This window comes from Panulirus ornatus, chromosome 31 (assembly GCF_036320965.1).
Source record: "Panulirus ornatus isolate Po-2019 chromosome 31, ASM3632096v1, whole genome shotgun sequence".
NCBI lineage: Eukaryota > Metazoa > Arthropoda > Malacostraca > Decapoda > Palinuridae > Panulirus > Panulirus ornatus.
In genome coordinates, this window is record NC_092254.1 from 5,158,554 (window position 1) to 5,183,121 (window position 24,568).

The 24,568-nt window shown below is 40.3% G+C and overlaps 1 protein-coding gene across 1 annotated transcript; it reads left to right on the forward strand.

Moving 5' to 3' along the window:
• Positions 1-928: 928 nt before the first annotated feature.
• LOC139758760 (NFU1 iron-sulfur cluster scaffold homolog, mitochondrial-like) lies at positions 929-22,933 on the forward strand. The gene is made up of 7 exons (XM_071680531.1): positions 929-1,071; positions 2,125-2,308; positions 2,452-2,583; positions 4,618-4,735; positions 14,893-15,026; positions 15,562-15,648; positions 20,637-22,933. The coding sequence occupies exons 1-7, from the start codon at positions 1,007-1,009 to the stop codon at positions 20,739-20,741; spliced, it is 825 nt and encodes a 274-aa protein (XP_071536632.1). The 5' UTR covers positions 929-1,006; the 3' UTR covers positions 20,742-22,933.
• The last annotated feature ends 1,635 nt before the right edge of the window (positions 22,934-24,568 follow it).

A 24,568-nucleotide genomic window follows, 5' to 3' on the forward strand; every position in this document is an offset into this window, starting at 1 on the left:
GTTCCTGGAAGGAAATTTACCCGGGTGTTTATTGTTTTGTATTTGGCAGAGATTATTGTTAGATTATTTCTTTTCTAAATTGCTTAGAACATTTTTTGTTGTGGTCCTGGGACCTGTGCAAGAATTCATTTCAGCATAAGATTTCTCTGTTGGTGAGGTTAGGCGAACCCTGTGTACTCTGCAATTGATTTTTATTTTGTTTGAGGATAGTTTCGCCTATTTACACATATATCTTACCAAAGGTGGCTTTTCACCTAGTGTAACTCCAAGCAAGACGAGGCCGGAAACACCCATCTCATATATATATATATATATATATATATATATATATATATATATATATATATATATATATATATATATATATATATATATATATTTCTTTCATACTATTCGCCATTTCCCACGTTAGCGAGGTAGCGTTAAGAGCAGAGGACTGGGCCTTTGAGGGAATATCCTCATCTGGCCCCCTTCTCTGTTCCTTCTCTTGGAAAATTAAGAAAAAAAAGAGGGGAGAATTTCCAGCCACATTAGGGTGGTGAGGCAGATTACCATATATATATATATATATATATATATATATATATATATATATATATATATATATATATATATATATATATATATAGGGTGGTGAGGCAGATTACCATATATATATATATATATATATATATATATATATATATATATATATATATATATATATATATATATATATAAATCTGGTATTTTACTTTTAAGGTTACGGCGAAATTTTTGTATAAATAAATATTACGCAAAAATGCGTCGGATCTGTAAAATTGCAACAAAAACGTTCGGGGAAAGAATCTTCGGATTCGAATCATCCATTAGATACAAACGTTTTATAGATATATATATAGTATTCGTATTGTGTACGATAAACAAAAAAGAAGTTTTATCATTTTTTATTACAAAGAAATTATGACTTAGAGTAAAATAATGAAATACAAATCTTGTAAACATTGTAGCATGTTTTGTTGGGAAGATGGCCGGAAGGTTAATGTTTCTCCCACGGACTGGCAAAACTTTCCTTCGTATTTGCTGCCCAAGGTATTGTCAGAATGTTTCATGATATGCCAAAGCATGTTACTGTAACTGTCGACATCGACATATTAATTACACACACAGTAATGAAGCTTTTAGGCCCAGCGAGAGTAACTGTGGTTGAGTGGAAGAAAGGCCTATACGATAGACCCCTGACGTTTGTAGATTATTTATAGGGACGAACTAATACAGTGGTGTTGACTAATGGTACAATGATAACTAAAACGATAGTGTGGGGTTTGAGGATCATGGGAAATAGGTTGATGCCAGACTTGGGAAACCTCTAGGAGTGGTCTGTGAACCCCAATACAAAGTCGCAGCAACCCGACATTTCCCCCTAATGGTGATAGTTCATCTTCTCATCGCTGGTAGATGTGGATATTAGTCATTTTTATTTTCCAGTGAATTTGAGCTTTGTAATTCATATGTTGATATTAGATAAGTGTAGAAATGAAGTAGTGTAAGAAGCATATCAGAGGATGTTAACAGCTATGTCCATTAATGTTCATCGTTTTCTATTAGACATAATCTTGGACAGTATAACAAATAATGCATGTGTGGTATGCAAAGCAAATGTGTAAACTACCCTTTCTGGTATACCTAGATGACTAAGGGGAACTAGAAGAGCATAATCAAATTGTATTTCTGATTATAGTACATTGTGGCCTTTGTTGTCTTTTCCTAGTACTACCTCGCGCACATGCAGGGGGAGGGGGTTGTCATTTCATGTGTGGCGGGGTGGTGAAGGGAATGAATAAAGGCAGCAAGTATGAATTATGTACATATGTATATATGTATATGTCTGTCTTCGTATATATATGTATAACCTGAAATGTATAGGTACGTATATGTGTGTGTGTGGACGTGTATGTATATACATGTGTATGTGGATGGGTTTGGCCATTCTTTCGTGTTTCCTTGTGCTACCTTGCTAACGCGGGAGACAGCGACAAAGCATAATGAATAAATAAACAGTACATTGTCTGTTAATACGAGTCACATATGGGTCCCATTTTATTAACATTGTTGCTGATAGCAGATTTCTTTCGACCCTTTCAGTGCATCTGTGTTCCCTACCAATGTATGTATGGTACCCAACACTAATGCTATAGCCTCACCATGTGGATTCAGACAACTGTTGGTTGGCAAGAGGAGCTTCTATCATGCTCCCATACGATCAATGTTCATCAAGGTTCAGGAAACACCTAATCCAAATTCTCTCAAATTCTTACCAGGAGTCCAGGTCTGTGTGATTTGTTTTATGTTTATTTAGATATACGTGAATTTAGATCATGCTTTTATGACACTAGATTTTCGTAGTGTGTATTTCTATCAATAGAATTGATTTTAAAACCAATCCTTCAGTTCTTTGTCATCTCTTTGTAGGTGCTGGAGTCTGGAACTGCTAACTTTGCCAACAACAGTGCAGCTGAGAATTCTCCGTTAGCTAAATTGCTGTTCAGGATTGAGGGGGTTCGTGGGGTTTTTCTGTCAACTGACTTTATAACCATTACAAAGGTAAGTCATTTTTGAAGCATTTTTATGTGTCCTTATTGCCACTTGATTTATTTGTATTTTATTGGTAACCATATGACACAGCAGTATTCAATTTTCCATCTTCTGCATACAATAAACATTTTTATCAATAGATAGGGTTGTGTAGAGGACAGTGGATGTGTTGGAAATGAGATGTTTGAGGACACTATGTGGTGTGAGGTGGTTTGATCGAGTGAGTAATGAAAGGGTGAGAGAGAGGTGTGATGATAAAAAGAGTGTGGTTGAGAGAGCAGAAGAGGATGTTTTGAAATGGTTTGGTCACATGGAGAGAATGAGTGAGGAAAGATTGACAAAGGATATATGTGTCAGAGGTGGAGGGAATGAGGAGAAGTGGGAGACCAAATTGGAGGTGGAAGGATGGAGTGAAAATAATTTTGAGCGATCGGGGCCTTAACATACAGGAGGGTGAAAGGTGTGCAAGGAATAGTGAATTGGAACGATGTGGTATGCTGGGGTTTACGTGCTGTCAGTGGATTGAACCAGGGCATGTGAAGCATCTGGGATAAACCATGGAAAGTTTTGTGGGGCCTGGATGTGGAAAGGGACCTGTGGTTTCGGTGCATTACACATGACAGCTAAAGACTGAGTGTGAACAAATCTGACCTTTTGTCCTTTCCTAGCGCAACCTCGCAGGGGGAAGGGGGATGCTATTTCACATGTGGCGGGGTGGCGACGGGAATGAATAAAGGCAGCAAGTATGAATTATGTGCATGTGTATATATGTATATGCCTGTGCATGTAAATATATGTATACGTAAAATGTATAGGTATGTATATGTGCGTGTGTGGACGTGTATGTGTATACATGTGTATATGGGTGGGTTGGGCCATTTTTTCATCTGTTTCCTTGCACTACCTCGCTAATGCAGGAGACAACAACAGTGTATAATAAAATCAATAGTTTTCTGTTTTTTGCCGTGAAAGTTCTCAAAATCATGCCTCTCATTCCATAATAGCTCTGTCTTCTCAATATGTTTTCAAAATTCTAGTTTCCTTTTTATGATGTCACCCAGATATTTTACATTTGTTTCGTTTCTTATTGCTCCTATCTTTCAAAAAAAGATGAAAAAAATTCAGACTTCTTTATCCATGCCTAAGGCCCTGAGACCTCACTACTTGTTTCCTGTGACCACTTCATACACTATGGTTCAGCCCATGGACTGCTCATCACTCCCTGTATACCAGCTTTCTTTATTTCATTCTATCCTATGGATGCATCATACCCTCCTGCACATTCAGTCCTCAATCACCCAAATATCCTCCACTCCATGCTTTCATCTCAGCCCTAGTTTCCTCCTCTTCTTACATGTATAACCTCTTAATTAATCCCATCTCACTCATGCTTTCCATGTATCTAAACTATTTCAGTACACCCTCCTCAGTTTCTCAGACACAACTCTTCCTACAAGCACACACTCCTTCCTGTCATTTCTTGCTTGATCAAATTTCCTCTCATTTAATTTCCAACATGTCCACACTCTTCTGTACTTTTCTATTTAAAGCCCATGCCTGGTATCCATACAGTACCATAAGACTACTGTACTGTACTATCAGGTGTAGCCATCTTTGGTCTCATAGGCAGTGACCTCTCTTTCTACACACTCCTCGATGCATGAAGGACCTCAGCACCTTCACCCATCCTGTGCCTTACTTCATTCCCATGGTTCCATCTGTTGCCATGTCTTTTCCTTGGTATGAGAAGCATTCCACTCCCTCAAAGTTCTGTCCATTCAAACTCGCTCTTCACCGAAAGTGTCTCTCCCCTCCAAGTCAAAACTTTACTTTTATTCACATTAACTCTCAACTTTCTCCTTTCAAATACATGCATAAACTTATACTCCATATATATACCATATATGTGTATAAATGTATATATGAGTATATAGATATTGGTCACTATAAACCCATTTTATTTTTTCATATTAAAAGATTTTTTAACTGAATGATCCTGGATGTATTTTTGTAGCATGGTGGTAATTTATATCTGGACAATAGGATGATGAGGAAGCAGAATGGCGAACTATTAAACCAGAAGCCTTTGCTGTCATCATGGACTTCCTAACCTCTGGACTGCCCGTGATTCATGAAGTTAATCAGGCAGAGAGTGAACATGGTGAGCAACATTTATTATTTACCACTTCATAGAGTTTAACAAATGGCAACCTGTAAGGTGAAAATTGTTGATTGTGGAAGAAAAGAATTTGAATTTTCTTGTTTTTCAAAATTTTGAAAGATTAGTGCTGTAATTGAGTATACCACTTTGTAGAGTTTAACAGTTGGCAACCTATAAAGTGAGAATGGTTAATTCAGCTTTTGGTTTTGGTATGATAGTGATTGATGTATAAATGGTTTTAGACTGTAAAACACTCACTGTGATCTGGCATCATAATCAGTTGTACAAGAACTGAATGATAAGTAGGCCATTCTTTATCATTTTTTTTAACACAGGAAACATATTGATTTCCCTTTTTTATTGAAAATTATGAGTCTTACATTGCTTATGTCATATTTCCAACAAGTAAATTGGCCTTTTTGATGCTTCTTGTACATCATGGTAATGCATTTTCCATAGAAATGCTGAATTAGAATAGCTTGACACATTACTGAAAGAAATGTTGTAGTGTTATGTACTTTGTGATGCCATACCTTACTGCTCAGATTTTTTTATTTTTGGCAAAAGGATTTCAGTTACTGAGATTATTTAGTGTTATACAATCTTGTAAATTTCTACCATCCTGACGACCCTGTAGAGGGCTTCCACTGTCACATCTCTAACTTTTCCCGCTTCTTGTTTGATATCCACTTATCATATTACTAGTAACCTTTATGGGTCTTTTTCTTTACCATGGAGTTTGCATCTCCCCCTGAATTATCTGATTTAGCAACTGCTGTCTGATGAGTGGTAATTATTTTTTTGTTGGCTGGCACAGCACAGTCAATTGGATACCCTAATTGAGACCATTTCATTAAATATCATATATATTGCATGACAGCTGGAGAGTGGATGTAAGTGGATGTTGCCTTACTTTATCTTTCCTTGGCGCTTCCTTGTGAACATGGGAAACCCTAGCCTAAGCTGGGTACCCAATCTATTTACTACCCCTTAGGGGGGGATAAACAGCTGGGTTGACTGTGGACCAGCTGCTGCAATCAGGAGTTAAACCAATGCAGCCTGTGAATGCAGTATGGTCAGCGACACTAACTGCTACTGCATGGATGTTATAGTTATTAGACTTATCAAAAATCATGGTGATGAGAGAAGGTGATATCATGGTGGAGTGAGGGTTACTAGGAGGGAGAATGAGGGGGATAAACAGTTGTTTCAACAAATAGTGGAGAAGAAATTTTCTTAGGCCTCTCGAAATAATGTCATGTGTTAGATGAGTGGCAGGCCTTTTTACACTTTTTTTTTTTGTCGCTGTATCTTGCGTTAGTGAGGTAGCACAAGGAAACAGATGAAAGACTGGCCCAACCCACCCACATACACATGTGTATACATACACGTCCACACCTCCACACACGCAAATATACATACCTATACATCTCAACGTATACATATATACACACACACAGACATATACATATATACACATGTACATAATTCATATTGTCTGCCTTTATTCATTCCCATCACCACCCGACCACACATGAAATAACAACCCCCTCCCCCCGTAGCGCTAGGAAAAGGTAGCATTAGGAAAAGACAACAAAGGCCACATTTGTTCAAACTCAATCTCTAGTTGTCATGTAATAATACACTGAAACCACAGCTCCCTTTCCACCTCCAGGCCCCACAGAACTTTCCATGGTTTACTCCAGATGCTTCACATGCCCTGGTTCAATTCATTGACAGCACGTCGACCCCGGTATAACACATTGTTCCAATTCACTCTATTCCTTGCACGCCTTTCACCCTCCTGCATGTTCAGGCCCTGATCACTCAAAATCTTTTTCACTCCATCTTTGCACCTCCACTTGGGTCTCCCACTTCTCATTCCCTCCACCTCTTGACACATATATCTTTTTGGTCAATCTTTCCTCACTCATTCTCTCCATGTGACCAAACCACTTCAAAACACCCTCTTCTTCTCTCAACCACACTCTTTTTTATTACCACACATCTCTCTTACCCTATTATTATTTACCCGATCAAACCACCTCACACCACATATTGTCCTCAAATATCTCATTTCCAGCACATCCACCCTCCTCCGCACAACTCTATCTATAGTCCACATCTCGCAACCATATAACATTGTTGGAACCTCTATTCTTTCAAACATACCCATTTTTGCTTTCTGAGGTAACATTCTCGACTTCCACACATTCTTCAACGCTCCCAGAACTTTCGCCCCCTCCCCCACCCTATGATTCACTTCCGCTTGCATGGTTCTATCCGCTGCCAAATCCACTCCTAGATATCTAAAACACTTCACTTCCTCCAGTTTTTCTCCATTCAGACTTACCTCCCAGTTGACTTGTCCCTCAACCCTACTGTACCTAATAACCTTGCTCGTATTCACACTTACTCTCAGCTTTCTTCTTTCACACACCTTACCAAACTCAGTAATCAGCTTCTGCAGTTTCTCACATGAATCAGCCACCAGCACTGTATCATCAGCAAACCACAACTGACTCACTTCCCAAGCTCTCTCATCCACAAGAGACTGCATACTTGCCCCTCTTTCCAAAACTCTTGCATTCACCTCCCTAACAACCCCATCCATAAACAAATTAAACAACCATGGAGACATCACACACCCCTGCCGCAAACCAACATTCACTGAGAACCAGGCACTTTCCTCTCTTCCTACATGTACACATGCCTTACATCCTCGATAAAAAATTTTTACTGCTTGTAACAACGTGCCTCCCACGCGATATATTCTTAATACCTTTCACAGAGCATCTCTATCAACTCTATCATATGCCTTCTCCAGATCCATAAATGCTACATACAAATCCATTTGCTTTTCTAAGTATTTCTCACATACATTCTTCAAAGCAAACACCTGATCCACACATCCTCTACCACTTCTGAAACCACACTGCTCTTCCCCAATCTGATGCTCTGTACATGCCTTCACCCTCTCAATCAATACCCTCCCATATAATTTCCCAGGAATACTCAACAAACTTATACCTCTGTAATTTGAGCACTCACTTTCATGCCCTTTTCCTTTGTACAGTGGCACTATGCAAGCATTCTGCCAATCCTCAGGCACCTCACCATGAATCATACATACATTGAATAACCTCACCAATCAGTCAACTATACAGTCACCCCCTTTTTTAATAAATTCCACTGCAATACCATCCAAATCTGCTACCTTTTTACATTCTATATGATTATAATCTTCTAGAAGGCACCTGCAAGATTTGTAATCCCTCTAGAGGACAAGGGCATCATTTTGGTTAAGATCCAAGCAGCTGCTTTGTCTAAGTCGTTTAACATTTCTTCTAACCTCTTGAGAAGCGTGGGAGATGGGCAGATTAGAAAGGGTAGCGAGTGGTGGGATGAAGAAGTTAGATTATTAGTGAAAGAGAAGAGAGAGGCATTTGGATGATTTTTGCAGGGAAATAATGCAAATGAGTGGGAGATGTATAAAAGAAAGAGGCAGGAGGTCAAGAGAAAGGTGCAAGAAGTGAAAAAGAGGGCAAATGAGAGTTGGAGTGAGAGAGTATGGTTAAATTTTAGGGAGAATAAAAAGATGTTTTGGAAGGAGGTAAATAAAGTGCTTAAGACAAGGGAACAAATGGGAACATCAGTGAAGGGGGCTAATGGGGAGGTGATAACAAGAATTGGTAATGTGAGAAGATGGAGTGAGTATTTTGAAGGTTTGTTGAATGCGTTTGATGATAGAGTAGCAGATATAGGGTGTTTTGGTCGAGGTGGTATGCAAAGTGAGAGGGTTTGGGAGAATGATTTGGTAAACAGAGAAGAGGTGGTAAAAGCTTTGTGGAAGATGAAAGCCGGCAAGGCAACGGGTTTGGATGGTATTGCAGTGGAATTTATTAAAAAAGGGGGGTGACTGTGTTGTTGACTGGTTGGTAAGGTTATTTAATATGTGTATGACTCATGGTGAGGTGCCTGTGGATTGGCGGAATGCTTGCATAGTGCCATTGTACAAAGGCAAAGGGGATAAAGGTGAGTGCTCAAATTACAGAGGTATAAGTTTGTTGAGTATTCCTGGGAAATTACATGGGAGGGTATTGATTGAGAGGGTGAAGACATGTACAGAGCATCAGATTGGGAAAGAGCAGTGTAGTTTCAGAAGTGGTAGAGGACATGTGGATCGGGTGTTTGCTTTGAAGAATGTATGCGAGAAATACTTAGAAAAGCAAATGGATTTGTATGTAGCATTTATGGAGAAGGGGACCAAGTGAGGATATTTCCTCTAAGGCTCAGTCCTCTTTTCTTACCGCTACCTCGCTGATGTGGGAAATGACAAATTTGTATAATAGAAAAAAAAAATATAATTCATGGATCTGGAGAAGGCATATGATAGAGTTGATAGAGATGCTCTGTGAAAGGTATTAAGAATATATGGTGTGGGAGGCAAGTTGTTAGAAGGCATGTGTACGAGCAGGAAGAGAGGAAAGTGATTGGTTCTCAGTGAATGTCGGTTTGCGGCATGGGTGCGTGATGTCTCCATGATTATTTAATTTGTTTATGGATGGGGTTGTTAGGGAGGTGAATGCAAGAGTTTTGGAGAGAGGGGCAAGTATGCAGTCTGTTGTGGATGAGAGAGCTTGGGAAGTGAGTCAGTTGTTGTTCACTGATGATACAGTGCTGGTGGCTGATTCGGGTGAGAAACTGCAGAAACTGGTGACTGAGTTTGGTAAAGTGTGCGAAAGAAGAAAGCTGAGATTATATGTGAATAAGAGCAAGGTTATTAGGTACAGTAGGGTTGAGGGACAAGTCAACTGGGAGGGACGTTTGAATGGAGAAAAACTGGAGGAAGTGAAGTGTTTCATATATCTGGGAGTGGATTTGGTAGCGGATGGAACCATGGAAGCGGAAGTGAGTCATGGGGTGGGGTAGGGGGCGAAAGTTCTGGGAGCGTTGAAAAATGTGTGAAAGGCAAGAACGTTATCTCGGAAAGCAAAAATGGGTATGTTTGAAGGAATAGCGGTTCCGACAATGTTATATGGTTGTGAGGCGTGGGCTATAGATAGAGTTGTGCGGAGGAGGGTGGATGTGCTGGAAATGAGATGTTTTAGGACAATGTGTGGTGTGAGGTAGTTTGATTGTGTAAGTAATGAAAGGGTAAGAGAGATGTGTGGTAATAAAAAGTGTGGTTGAGAGAGCAGTAGAGGGTGTTTTGAAATGGTTTGGTCACATGGAGAGAATGAGTGAGGAAATATTGACAAAGAGGATATATGTGTCAGAGGTGGAGGGAACGAGGAGAAGTGGGAGACCAAATTGGAGGTGGAAAGATGAAATGAAAAGGATTTTGAGTGATCGGGGTCTGAACATGCAGGAGGGTGAAAGGCGTGCTTGGAATAGAGTGAACTGGAACGATGTGGTGTACTGGGGTCGACATGCTGTCAGTGGATTGAACCAGGGCATGTGAAGCGTCAGGGGTAAACCATGGAAAGTTCTGTGGGGCCCAGATGTGGAAAGGGAGCTGTGGTTTCGGTGCATTATACATGACAGCTAGAGACAGAGTGTGAATGAATGTGGCCTTTGTTGTCTTTTCTTAGTGCTACCTTGCGCACTTGCAGGGGGAGGGGGTTGTCATTTCATTTATGGTGGGGTGGCGACGGGAATGAATAAGGGCAGACAGTATGAATTATATACATGTATATATATGTATATGTCTGTGTGTATATATATATATATATATATATATATATATATATATATATATATATATATGTATATATATATATATATATATATTTTTTTTTTTTTTTTTTTTTTATACTTTGTCGCTGGCTCCCGCGTTTGCGAGGTAGCGCAAGGAAACAGACGAAAGAAATGGCCCAACCCCCCCCCCATACACATGTACATACACACGTCCACACACGCAAATATACATACCTACACAGCTTTCCATGGTTTACCCCAGACGCTTCACATGCCTTGATTCAATCCACTGACAGCACGTCAACCCCTGTATACCACATGACTCCAATTCACTCTATTCCTTGCCCTCCTTTCACCCTCCTGCATGTTCAGGCCCCGATCACACAAAATCTTTTTCACTCCATCTTTCCACCTCCAATTTGGTCTCCCTCTTCTCCTCGTTCCCTCCACCTCCGACACATATATCCTCTTGGTCAATCTCTCCTCACTCATTCTCTCCATGTGCCCAAACCATTTCAAAACACCCTCTTCTGCTCTCTCAACCACGCTCTTTTTATTTCCACACATCTCTCTTACCCTTACGTTACTTACTCGATCAAACCACCTCACACCACACATTGTCCTCAAACATCTCATTTCCAGCACATCCATCCTCCTGCGCACATCTCTATCCATAGCCCACGCCTCGCAACCATACAACATTGTTGGAACCACTATTCCCTCAAACATACCCATTTTCGCTTTCCGAGATAATGTTCTCGACTTCCACACATTTTTCAAGGCTCCCAAAATTTTCGCCCCCTCCCCCACCCTATGATCCACTTCCGCTTCCATGGTTCCATCCGCTGACAGATCCACTCCCAGATATCTAAAACACTTCACTTCCTCCAGTTTTTCTCCATTCAAACTCACCTCCCAATTGACTTGACCCTCACCCCTACTGTACCTAATAACCTTGCTCTTATTCACATTTACTCTCAACTTTCTTCTTCCACACACTTTACCAAACTCAGTCACCAGCTTCTGCAGTTTCTCACATGAATCAGCCACCAGCGCTGTATCATCAGCGAACAACAACTGACTCACTTCCCAAGCTCTCTCATCCCCAACAGACTTCATACTTGCCCCTCTTTCCAGGACTCTTGCATTTACCTCCCTTACAACCCCATCCATAAACAAATTAAACAACCATGGAGACATCACACACCCCTGCCGCAAACCTACATTCACTGAGAACCAATCACTTTCCTCTCTTCCTACACGTACACATGCCTTACATCCTCGATAAAAACTTTTCACTGCTTCTAACAACTTGTCTCCCACACCATATATTCTTAATACCTTCCACAGAGCATATATATATATATATATATATATTATTTATTTATTTATTTTGCTTTGTTGCTGTCTCCCGCATTAGCGAGGTAGCGCAAGGAAACAGACGAAAGAATGGCCCAACCCACCCACATACACATGTATATACATACACGTCCACACAGGTAAATATACATACCTATACATTTCAACGTATACATATATATACGCACACAGACATATACATATATAGACATGTACATAATTCATACTGTCTGCCTTTATTCATTCCAATCGCCAACTCGCCAAACATGGAATAACAACCCCCTCATGTGTGCGAGGTAGCACTAGGAAAGACAACAAAGGCCCCATTTGTTCACACTCAGTCTCTAGCTGTCATGTAATAATGCACTGAAACCACAGCTCCCTTTCCACATCCAGGCCCCACAGAGCTTTCCATGGTTTACTCCAGACGCTTCACATGCCCTGGTTCAATCCATTGACAGCACGTCGACCCCGGTATACCACATCGTTCCAATTCACTCTATTCCTTGCATGCCTTTCACCCTCCTGCATGTTCAGGCCCCGATCACTCAAAATCTTTTTCACTCCATCTGGAATTTCCACCTCCAATTTGGTCTAACACTTCTCGTTCCCTCCACCTCTGACACGTATATCCTCTTTGTCAATCTTTCCTCACTCATTCTCTCCATGTGACCAAACCATTTCAAATCACCCTCTTCTGCTCTCTCAACTTCACTCTTTTTGTTACCACACATCTCTCTTACCCTATTAGTACTTACTTGATCAAACCACCTCACATCACATATTGTCCTCAAACATCTCATTTCCAGCACATCCACCCTCCTGCGCATAACTCTATCCATAGCCCACGCCTCGCAACCATACAACATTGTTGGAACCACTATTCCCTCAAACATACCCATTTTTACTTTCCGAGATAATGTTCTCGACTTCCACACATTCTTCAAGGCTCCCAGAATTTTTGCCCCCTCCCCCACCCTATGATTCACTTCCACTTGCATGGTTCCATCCACTGCCAAATCCACTCCCAGATATGTAAAACACTTCACTTCCTCCAGTTTTTCTCCATTCAAACTTACCTCCCAATTGACTTGACCCTCAACCCTACTGTACCTAATAACCTTGCTCTTATTCACATTTACTCTCAACTTTCTTCTTTCACACACTTTACCAAACTCAGTCACCAGCTTCTGCAGTTTCTCAAACGAATCAGCCACCGGCGCTGTATCATCAGCGAACAACAACTGACTCACTTCCCAAGCTCTCTCATCCACAAGAGACTGCATACTTGCCCCTCTTTCCAAAACTCTTGCATTCACCTCCCTAACAACCCCATCCATAAACAAATTAAACAACCATGGAGACATCACACACCCCTGCCACAAACCTACATTTACTGAGAACCAATCACTTTCCTCTCTTCCTACACGTACACATGCCTTACATCCTCGATAAAAACTTTTCACTGCTTCTAACAACTTGCCTCCCACACCATATATTCTTAATACCTTCCACAGAGCATCTCTATCAACTCTATCATATGCCTTCTCCAGATCCATAAATGCTACATACAAATCCATTTGCTTTTCTAAGTATTTCTCACATACATTCTTCAAAGCAAACACCTGATCCACACATCCGCTACCACTTCTGAAACCACACTGCTCTTCCCCAATCTGATGCTCTGTACATGCCTTCACCCTCTCAATCAATACCCTCCCATATAATTTCCCAGGAATACTCAACAAACTTATACCTCTGTAATTTGAGCACTCACTCTTATCCCCTTTGCCTTTGTACAATGGCACTATGCAAGCATTCTGCCAATCCTCAGGCACCTCACCATGAATGACACATACATTAAATAACCTTACCAACCAGTCAACAATACAGTCACCCCCTTTTTTTAATAAATTCCACTGCAATACCATCCAAACCTGCTGCCTTGCCGGCTTTCATCTTCCGCAATGCTTTTACTACCTCTTCTCTGTTTACCAAATAATTTTTCCTAACCCTCTCACTTTGCACACCACCTCGACCAAAACACCCTATCTGCCACTCTACCATCAAACACATTCAACAACATATATATGTATACGTTGAGATGTATAGGTATGTATATGCGCGTGTGTGGACGTGTATATATATACATGTATATGTGGGTGGGTTGGGCCATTCTTTCGTCTGTTTCCTTGTGCAACCTTGCTAACACAGGAGACAGCGACAAAGTATAATAAAAATAAATGTGTTCTTTCCTCATGGCATTTTTCAACTTTCATCTGATTGAGTTTATCATTGGTCAAGTCTTTAAATTGTGACTGCAGTTTTCTTTTTTTGGAGGTAGGAGGTATCTGTGATAACAGGCTGCTGAAGTGTGAGGCAGGGGTAAGCTTTTTATTTCAACTTGGGCGTTGTGGGTTAGTTATGTATTGATTTGGGTGGGAAGGGTCTAATGTTGTTGCAAAGAACTAAGTGCTGAGAATTTTGAGGTTGGTGAGATTATCATGGCAGGATCCTTGTTTCATTGTGTGTTAAATGTACGTGGTTGTTAGGCATCCAGTGATTGTTCTGTGCTCAGTTTTGTGTGGCTTGCTGCTGTGGTATATTGTCTTTTGAGAGGATGGAAGATCAGGCAGGTGAGGCATAGTTTAGGGTAGAGTGGATGAATTTTTGGGAGTGTGAGGAGGTTATAAGGCAATACAGTATTGCAGCAGTGCCTGTTGTATTATCCCATTTGGTAAAGCAACTACTTTTAAGAGAAGAATCACTCACCAGAGTATCTGTTGTCTTTGCCACACTACTAGTCAAAATCTTAAATTTTTATTCTGATTTTTCTTTTTCATAGACATTATAAGAGAGAAACACCAAATAGTGAAGCAGAGATTAGGTGTGATAGCTGAGCATCAGTATCCATTTGTACATTGCACTCAACCATCTTGCATAACTTCAAACTTTTCTCACTCACAATGAATTTTTGGTGTAAAGGGGTTGCTTGTTTATCTTTAAATTAGCAAAATTAGGTCTTTACTTATTGACGAGTTGTTCTTATGGCTTGAATAATACATTATTCTCAGGAAGAAATGCTCTTTACTTTTCAGCTGGATGTGATGATGACGATGAGACAGTTGCAATGATCAAAGAATTGCTTGACACACGCATTCGTCCCACTGTCCAGGAAGATGGTGGAGACATTCTTTTCAGGGGATTTAATGATGGCATTGTTTACCTAAAGGTAATCAAATCAAGTATTTGATATGTTGAATATAGGTTGGAGAACAAAAATGAAAATATATAGTGAATAATTTCACCATTAATTTAATTTTACATTCTGTATTATACAAATATAAATGATATACCTAATTTTCTACAGGCTCTCTCATATTTGCCTGCGGTGAAGACAGTTGCAAAGAAAGCATACTTAAGTGCTTCTTTATCTTTCTTTGTTTATTTTTCTTTGTTGTTTGTAAGCCCTTCATGTTCCTACCTTCCTTATGCCCCACCCCATCCTTCATATCAGCTTCCTTCCTGATCTCTCTTATTCCCCCAGCTTTTTCCTCCCCTTCCCTTTTCCCACTTTCTTTCCCCTACCCTCACTTCATTCCCTCCTTTCTTTATCCCTCATGGTCATTGCTTGCATTTCCTCCCCACTTCTTACTTCTCTCCTCCTCCTCCCCCCAAATTTTATTCCTTTTGTTCTCATTTGATTGGGATTTTTTCATCCATGACATCTCTTGCTCGTTCTGTTTTCATTTCGTATTTTTTTTCAGATGATGGGTTCTTGTACTGGCTGTCCCTCCTCTGTTGTCACTTTAAAGAATGGTGTTCAAAATATGCTACAGTTCTACATTCCAGAGGTAACATCAGCTATTTTTTGTTAAGGCCTCTTTAAGTTAGATAAATGAAAGATAATTCTGTATTAGGCTTGCCTGAGCTTGAGATTGGTAATGCATCATATGTAAGGCTGTGGTTTGAGTGCATTACACATGACCACTAGAGGGTGGATGCGAGTGACTTAGGCCTTTTCTTTGTCAGTTCCTGGTGCTGCCTCACCAGGAAATGGCAAGTATGAATGAAAATTGTTAGTTACAGCCATGAACATTTATTCTATCTGTATCTCTAACACTCATTCCCTCCATGAACTCCCATCACGTGGATGGCTTTATCAAACGAGTCCTTACATACTTCGCCTATATACACCATTCCACGCAGTCCTCCCCATTTCTCTCCTTCCAGTACCTATTGTATTGCTCATGTTACAAGTGGTCTTCCTCTCACACCAACCCCTTTAATGGGACTATCATACACTCCCCTTGTAAACTCCCTGTCTTACAGTATTTTTACATGCCCAAACCACCCCAAATTATGTTTCCTCCACTCTACCATTCCATAATTCATTCCCTTTGCATTCCCTCCCAAACTAAATCTTACATACACCTCCTCATTACTTTCTTCATTCCATCTAGTCATACCACTTGCTCCTTTCAGATGACTCATTTCCTCTGCCTAGTCTTTTACAGTTGAGCTCTGTAACTCATCCCATGTCAATGTTTTGGCTATGTAGGTCAGGGCTAGGAACACTATGCTTACATGTCATCCTTCTTTATACTATTGAAGGACACAATGACTTCTAACGTGTACTGCTAACTCCCTTTTCACCAAACTTACCAATTATAGCTCTCAAGTACTTAAAGTAAGTCTCCTATTACAGTCTTTTTCCCCCTATAGAGCTTTGCAAAATCTTTACTTTCACCTTGTTTCCTTTCAAACACCATTATTTTAATTCTACTTACATGCTTACACACATCATAAAATACACTTACAACCCTCTGCTGCTCCTTCTCACTCTCAGAAACAACACAGTATCCACAAACAGGCTTGTCGTTAACCACCATACCTCATGACTACACTCCATCTCTCCACCCTTTTTCCTTAGTTTTACTTTCGTCTCCCTTATCACTCCAAGTATATTTATAGTTATATTTTATTTTTTAAAGGGGAAGTAAATGTTTATAGTTGTGTTACTGGAGTGATAGTTTTCATACATGGTGCTTTGACAAGAAAATAGTGAAATTGGAAAAAATGTAGCCTAGACATTGAAGCTTATTGATACAGTGGTTAAATTGATGAGAACTACTATTGATGTTTGTGTAAATGAATTATACATTTTCCCTTTTCCATAGCCAGAGGTTGAACCATTATGTGACATTCATTTTTTCATTTCATTTCAAGCTAGAAGTTTCAGTTTCTAAATTATTTCTTACATTTTTCATATGTATATGTGTGTGTGTGTGTGTATATGTGCGTATGTATGTGTATGTGTATGTGTATGTATATATATATATATATTATCCCTGGGGGTGGGGGTGAAAGAATACTTCCCACGCATTCCTCGCGTGTTGTAGAAGGCGACTAGAGGGGACGGGAGCGGGGTGCCAGAAATCCTCCCCTCCTTGTATTTTGTTAACTTTCTAAAATGGGAAACAGAAGAAGGAGTCACGCGGGGAGTGCTCATCCTCCTCGAAGGCTCAGACTGGGGTGTCTAAATGTGTGTGGATGTAACCAAGATGTGAAAAAAGGAGAGATAGGTAGTATGTTTGAGGAAAGGAACCTGGATGTTTTGGCTCTGAGTGAAATGAAGCTCAAGGGTAAAGGGGAAGAGTGGTTTGGGAATGTCTTGGGAGTAAAGTCAGGGGTTAGTGAGAGGACAAGAGCAAGGGAAGGAGTAGCAGTACTCCTGAAACAGGAGTTGTGGGAGTATGTGATAGAATGTAAGAAAGTAAATTCTCGATTAATATGGGTAAAACTGAAAGTTGATGGAGAGAGATGGGTGATTATTGGTGCATATGCACCTGGGCATGAGAAGAAAGATCATGAGAGGCAAGTGTTTTGGGAGCAGCTGAATGAGTGTGTTAGTGGTTTTGATGCACGAGACTGGGTTATAGTGATGGGTGATTTGAATGCAAAGGTGAGTAATGTGGCAGTTGAGGGAATAATTGGTATACATGGGGTGTTCATTGTTGGAAATGGTGAAGAGCTTGAAGATTTATGTGCTGAAAAAGGACTGGTGATTGGGAATACCTGGTTTAAAAAGCGAGATATACATAAGTATACGTATGTAAGTAGGAGAGATGGCCAGAGAGCGTTATTGGATTACGTGTTAATATACAGGCGCGCGAAAGAGAGACTTTTGGATGCTAATGTGCTGAGAGGTGCAATTGGAGGGATGTCTGATCATTATCTTGTGGAGGCTAAGGTGAAGATTTGTATGGGTTTTCAGAAAAGAAGAGTGAATGTTGGGGTGAAGAGGGTGGTGAGAGTAAGTGAGCTTGGGAAGGAGACTTGTGTGAGGAAGTACCAGGAGAGACTGAGTACAGAATGGAAAAAGGTGAGAACAATGGAAGTAAGGGGAGTGGGGGAGGAATGGGATGTATTTAGGGAATCAGTGATGGATTGCGCAAAAGATGCTTGTGGCATGAGAAGAGTGGGAGGTGGGTTGATTAGAAAGGGTAGTGAGTGGTGGGATGAAGAAGTAAGATTATTAGTGAAAGAGAAGAGAGAGGCATTTGGACGATTTTTGCAGGGAAAAAATGCAATTGAGTGGGAGATGTATAAAAGAAAGAGACAGGAGGTCAAGAGAAAGGTGCAAGAGGTGAAAAAGAGGGCAAATGAGAGTTGTGTGAGAGAGTATCATTAAATTTTAGGGAGAATAAAAAGATGTTCTGGAAGGAGGTAAATAAAGTGCGTAAGACAAGGGAGCAAATGGGAACTTCAGTGAAGGGCGCAAATGGGGAGGTGATAAACAAGTAGTGTTATGTGAGAAGGAGATGGAGTGAGTATTTTGAAGGTTTGTTGAATGTGTTTGATGATAGAGTGGCAGATATAGGGTGTTTTGGTCGAGGTGGTGTGCAAAGTGAGAGGGTTAGGGAAAATGATTTGGTAAACAGAGAAGAGGTAGTAAAAGCTTTGCGGAAGATGAAAGCCGGCAAGGCAGCAGGTTTGGATGGTATTGCAGTGGAATTTATTAAAAAAGGGGGTGACTGTATTATTGACTGGTTGGTAAGGTTATTTAATGTATGACTCATGGTGAGGTGCCTGAGGATTGGCGGAATGCGTGCATAGTACCATTGTACAAAGGCAAAGGGGATAAGAGTGAGTGCTCAAATTACAGAGGTATAAGTTTATTGAGTATTCTTGGTAAATTATATGGGAGGGTATTGATTGAGAGGGTGAAGGCATGTACAGAGCATCAGATTGGGGAAGAGCAGTGTGGTTTCAGAAGTGGTAGAGGATGTGTGGATCAGGTGTTTGCTTTGAAGAATGTATGTGAGAAATACTTAGAAAAGCAAATGGATTTGTACGTAGCATTGATGGATCTGGAGAAGGCATATGATAGAGTTGATAGAGATGCTCTGTGGAAGGTATTAAGAATATATGGTGTGGGAGGCAAGTTGTTAGAAGCAGTGAAAAGTTTTTATCGAGGATGTAAGGCATGTGTACGTGTAGGAAGAGAGGAAAGTGATTGGTTCTCAGTGAATGTAGGTTTGCAGCAGGGGTGTGTGATGTCTCCATGGTTGTTTAATTTGTTTATGGATGGGGTTGTTAGGGAGGTGAATGCAAGAGTTTTGGAAAGAGGGGCAAGTATGAAGTCTGTTGGGGATGAGAGAGCTTGGGAAGTGAGTCAGTTGTTGTTCGCTGATGATACAGCGCTGGTGGCTGATTCATGTGAGAAACTGCAGAAGCTGGTGACTGAGTTTGGTAAAGTGTGTGAAAGAAGAAAGTTAAGAGTAAATGTGAATAAGAGCAAGGTTATTAGGTACAGTAGGGTTGAGGGTCAAGTCAATTGGGAGGTAAGTTTGAATGGAGAAAAACTGGAGGAAGTAAAGTGTTTTAGATATCTGGGAGTGGATCTAGCAGTGGATGGAACCATGGAAGCAGAAGTGGATCATAGGGTGGAGGAGGGGGCGAAAATTCTGGGAGCCTTGAAGAATGTGTGGAAGTCGAAAACATTATCTCGGAAAGCAAAAATGGGTATGTTTGAAGGAATAGTGGTTCCAATAATGTTGTATGGTTGCGAGGCGTGGGCTATGGATAGGGTTGTGCGTAGGAGGATGGATGTGCTGGAAATGAGATGTTTGAGGACAATGTGTGGTGTGAGGTGGTTTGATCGAGTAAGTAACGTAAGGGTAAGAGAGATGTGTGGAAATAAAAAGAGCGTGGTTGAGAGAGCAGAAGAGGGTGTTTTGAAATGGTTTGGGCACATGGAGAGAATGAGTGAGGAAAGATTGACCAAGAGGATATATGTGTCGGAGGTGGAGGGAACGAGGAGAAGTGGGAGACCAAATTGGAGGTGGAAAGATGGAGTGAAAAAGATTTTGTGTGATCGGGGCCTGAACATGCAGGAGGGTGAAAGGAGGGCAAGGAATAGAGTGAATTGGATCGATGTGGTATACCGGGGTTGACGTGCCGTCGGTGGATTGAATCAGGGCATGTGAAGCGTCTGGGGTAAACCATGGAAAGCTGTGTAGGTATGTATATTTGCGTGTGTGGACGTATGTATATACATGTGTATGGGGGTGGGTTGGGCCATTTCTTTCGTCTGTTTCCTTGCGCTACCTCGCAAACGCGGGAGACAGCGGAAAAAAAATTATGTAAACCTTTTTTTTTTTTTACAGAAAAGTTCCAGAATATTCATGGTTTAAGAACCTTTTCTGGTAGATTGGCAGTGATTTATTAAGTTGTATGAGTCACTTCAGTAAGTGATTTATTGAATCATGCGAGTCACTTCATTAATTCATATATTTTGTATAAACATGTATACAGTATCAATGCAATTTATTTTCAGGTTGTTGAAGTGGTTGAAGTGAAAGATGTGGAAGACAGTCTGGTTGAGAATGAATTTAAGAAGTTTGAGGAACACCTTGGATCAAAACAGACAAAAGAAGACTAATCTTGGTGATCCTTCTGTCATTGTATTTATTTTCATTAGTTTGTTGAAACAGGTTATTTGATGTCATAAATCACAGTAATCTACGGAAACTACTTAATTGCAGTAAAATGTTATGATGAAAGGTAGGCACTGTTGTTATTATACTGTGATGCTAAATACTGAATATTATCAGTGATACAGTAAGTTAGTTCTAGAGGACTTCTTATTTGGTTACAGTAACTAAATATTTCTGAATGATGTATTAAAATGGTGATCTGGAAACTGGTAGAAATTGGATACCAGGAGTGAAGAAATTAGGCTCCATTTTATAATTTGTTCTTAAGTCTTTGGCCTGAATTTATATGCTGGCAGGCACATTATGAGTGTGCTGGGAGTCATCATATGAGGACTTGTCCACAAGCATATTTTAAACTATAAGCCAATATCATGACATTCGTATGATTGCATATGCTGTATCTCAATATGCAGGCAGTGTGGCTGGTGACTTAGGGACTTTTCAAATAGTAACAATGGGTGACTTACATGAAGTCTGATAATACAGGTGCTGAAAGTCATCACATGAGCCTCCTTCACCACCCTTCTGGAGGATCTTTGTTTATACTTAAGCCTATACCATTTCCATATAGCACTTCTTTATATATATTTTTTACTGTTACTTGTATTGCAGAGATAAGCTACCCAAGTGAGACAGAACATGATTTTAGGGAATGGTCATGTGTAATGGACCTGTTAGGTTTCTACAAGAGACTGAGCTCCATTTCAAGTTATGAAAGGAAGCATAACTTGAAGGCTTGAGTATTGGGATAGTGATAGTTATGTGGTGGGCCAGCACTTCAGTGGTTGTCAGTTTGCACTCCTCTGACACAGATAGCTGTCTTTTGGGTCATGAGGAGAGTAATTTTATGGACTCGGACTCTTCAAGCATTAAAAGTTGACCAAGATAAGATAGGTGTTTTTAAGCACAAGAGACTTGCAAGTGCCTACCTGACCTTGACAGCACTGCATCAGACTCATCTGATTTTGCTATTGTGAAAAAAGTTAATGAATCTATCCACTTGTGTATATCTCTGATGCCTGCTCCCACATGGAACTCCTTCAAGGAGGTGACCTTGGCAATAGAGTCTTTACAGCTAGTGAACTCCAGTGCTTTCTGTTTTGACTTTAGTGCCTCACCCTTAATAGGCCACTGACAGAAGGCAACTTTAGGGCAGTGTTTGCAAGGATTGCTACCTAATATTCCTATTGACTACTACCTAATGCTCCTGACTAATGTTCCTACCTACTATACCTATTGCTCCAGTGTAAATGCTCCTAACTACTGCTCCTATCTATTTCTCCTACCATTTTGCTAGAGGCAGGGCTAGTGCATAATGCTCACAACAGGAAAAACTAGTTACAAGGATTGAGTTGTATGAGTCAAGTGTTATCAAGTGTTGTGTATGACAAGAAGATTGTATGTTTGCAGACAGAATGCCAGTAGTCCAGGTGTGGGTAAGGCAGAAAGAAAAGACACCTAGGTCAGAGGAACACAATTTGACAACCACCGAAGTGCTGTGGCTCACAATGAAGCCAATGCTAACCCTCCCAGTACCCAGGTGGGTAGTACTATTAATATACCTCCCTGGTTGTCGACTGCTTTCCAGCTAGTACCTACTAAGTTAATGCATCACACTGATCATAAGAAGAAAAGATTTTGTATATAAGATTTAGCATAACAGTTATTAAACAGTTTTTTGATGTAGGTAACATAAACAATGTAACAGATTCATTGGCCTTACTCCCATACTCTTGAAGTGCATTATGTTGAAATATCATCAGAACTTTTACACATTATTTGAATGAAAATAGTGGACAGAATGTACTGTCTGTCTATATATCTGTCACTTGCCCTCCCTAGGACCTCTCCAAGGGGTGGCCATGTCACTTCAAGTGCTTATGTACTCGTGTATTTTTTTTTTTCATTGATATATGAATATCTTTGAAATTGTAAGGTTAAAGACTTTTTTAACCAACTGGAAAAATGGATTTTGATGGTTGGAAAGGATACCTCAGTTGAGTGTTAAAACTGTATATAATTACTTTTGTGAAGTAAAAAAAAGCAAGCAAGAATCATGTAATTATGATGTAGGGATGAAATGTATGTAATGTAGTTTATTTATGTATTTAGTTAATAAATGTGTTTATATATTTAATGTGGACACCAACACACACACACACACACACATACATATGTGTATTTTTCATACATATTCACCATTTCCCACATCAGCAAGGTAGCGTTCAAGAACAGATGACCAAGCCTTTTTTTTAAGTAAAACTGGAGAGGAAGATTTCCAGCCCGCCTGCTCCCACCACATTTAGTTGCCTTCTACGACACATAGGGAATATGTAGGAAGTATTCTTTTTCCCTTCACCATAGATAATATATGTGTTTTTTCGTACATATTCACCATTTCCTGCATTAGCAAGGTAGCGTCAAGAACAGATGACTGGGCCATAGAGGGAAAAATTCTCACTTAGTCCACTCACCTCTTCCTTTTGGAAAAGTAAAACTGCAGGGAAAGATTTCCAGCCCAACTCTCCCACCCCTTTTAGTCTCCTTCTACAGTGCGCAGGGAATACATGGGCAATATTCTTTCTCCTGTTCTCTGGGATCAATATATATTTATTTTATTTATTATACTTGATCGCCGTTTCGTGTGTCAGCAAGGTAGTGCCAGGAAACATACGAAAAATGACCCATCCACTCATATATATATATATTTATATTTTATTATGCTTTGTCGCTGTCTCCCGCATCAGCAAGGTAGCACAAGGAAACAGACGAAAGAATGGCCCAACCTGCCCACATACACATGTATATACATATGTGTCCACATGCACACATACATTTCAACGTATACATATATATACATGCACAGACATATACATATATTCACAAGTACATAATTCATACTTGCTGCCTTTATTCATTCCTGTCTCTACCCCTCCACACATGAAATGACAACTCCCTCCCCCGCACATGTGCGAGGTAGTGCTAGGAAAAGACTTCAAAGGCCACATTCATTCACGCTCAGTCTCTAGCTGTATTGTATAATGCACAGAAACCACAGCTCCCTTTACACATCCAGGTCCCACAAAACTTTCCAGGGTTTACCCCAGATGCTTCACATGCCCTGATTCAGTCCATTAACAGCACATTGACCCCGGTATACCACATTGTTCCAGTTCACTATATTCCTTGCACGCCTTTCATCCTCCTGCATGTTCAGGCCCTGATTGCTTAAAATCTTTTTCACTCCATCCTTCCACCTTTAATTTGGTCTCTGAGTGAAAAAAATTTTGAGCGATCGGGGCTTGAACATACAGGAGGGTGAAAGGCGTGCAAGGAATAGAGTGAATTGGAACAATGTGGTATACTAGGGTCGACATGCTGTTAATGGATTGAACCAGGGCATGTGAAGCAATTGAGGTAAACCATGGAAAGTTTTGTGGGGCCTAGATGTGGAAAGGGAGCTGTGGGTTTGGTGCATCACACATGACAGCTAGACTGAGTGTGAATGAATGAGGCCTTTGTTGTCATTTACTGGCGCTACCTCATGCGCACACGGGGGGGAGGGGGTGTCATTTCATGTGTGGCGGCAGGAATGGATGAAGGCAGCATGTATGAATATGTACATGTGTATATATGTATTTGCCTGTGTATGTTTACGTTGAAATGTATACGTATGTATATGTGTGTGTGTGTGGGCATTTATGTATATACATGTGCATGAGGGTGGGTTGGGCCATTCTTTCGTCTGTTTCCTTGCACTACCTCGCTAACG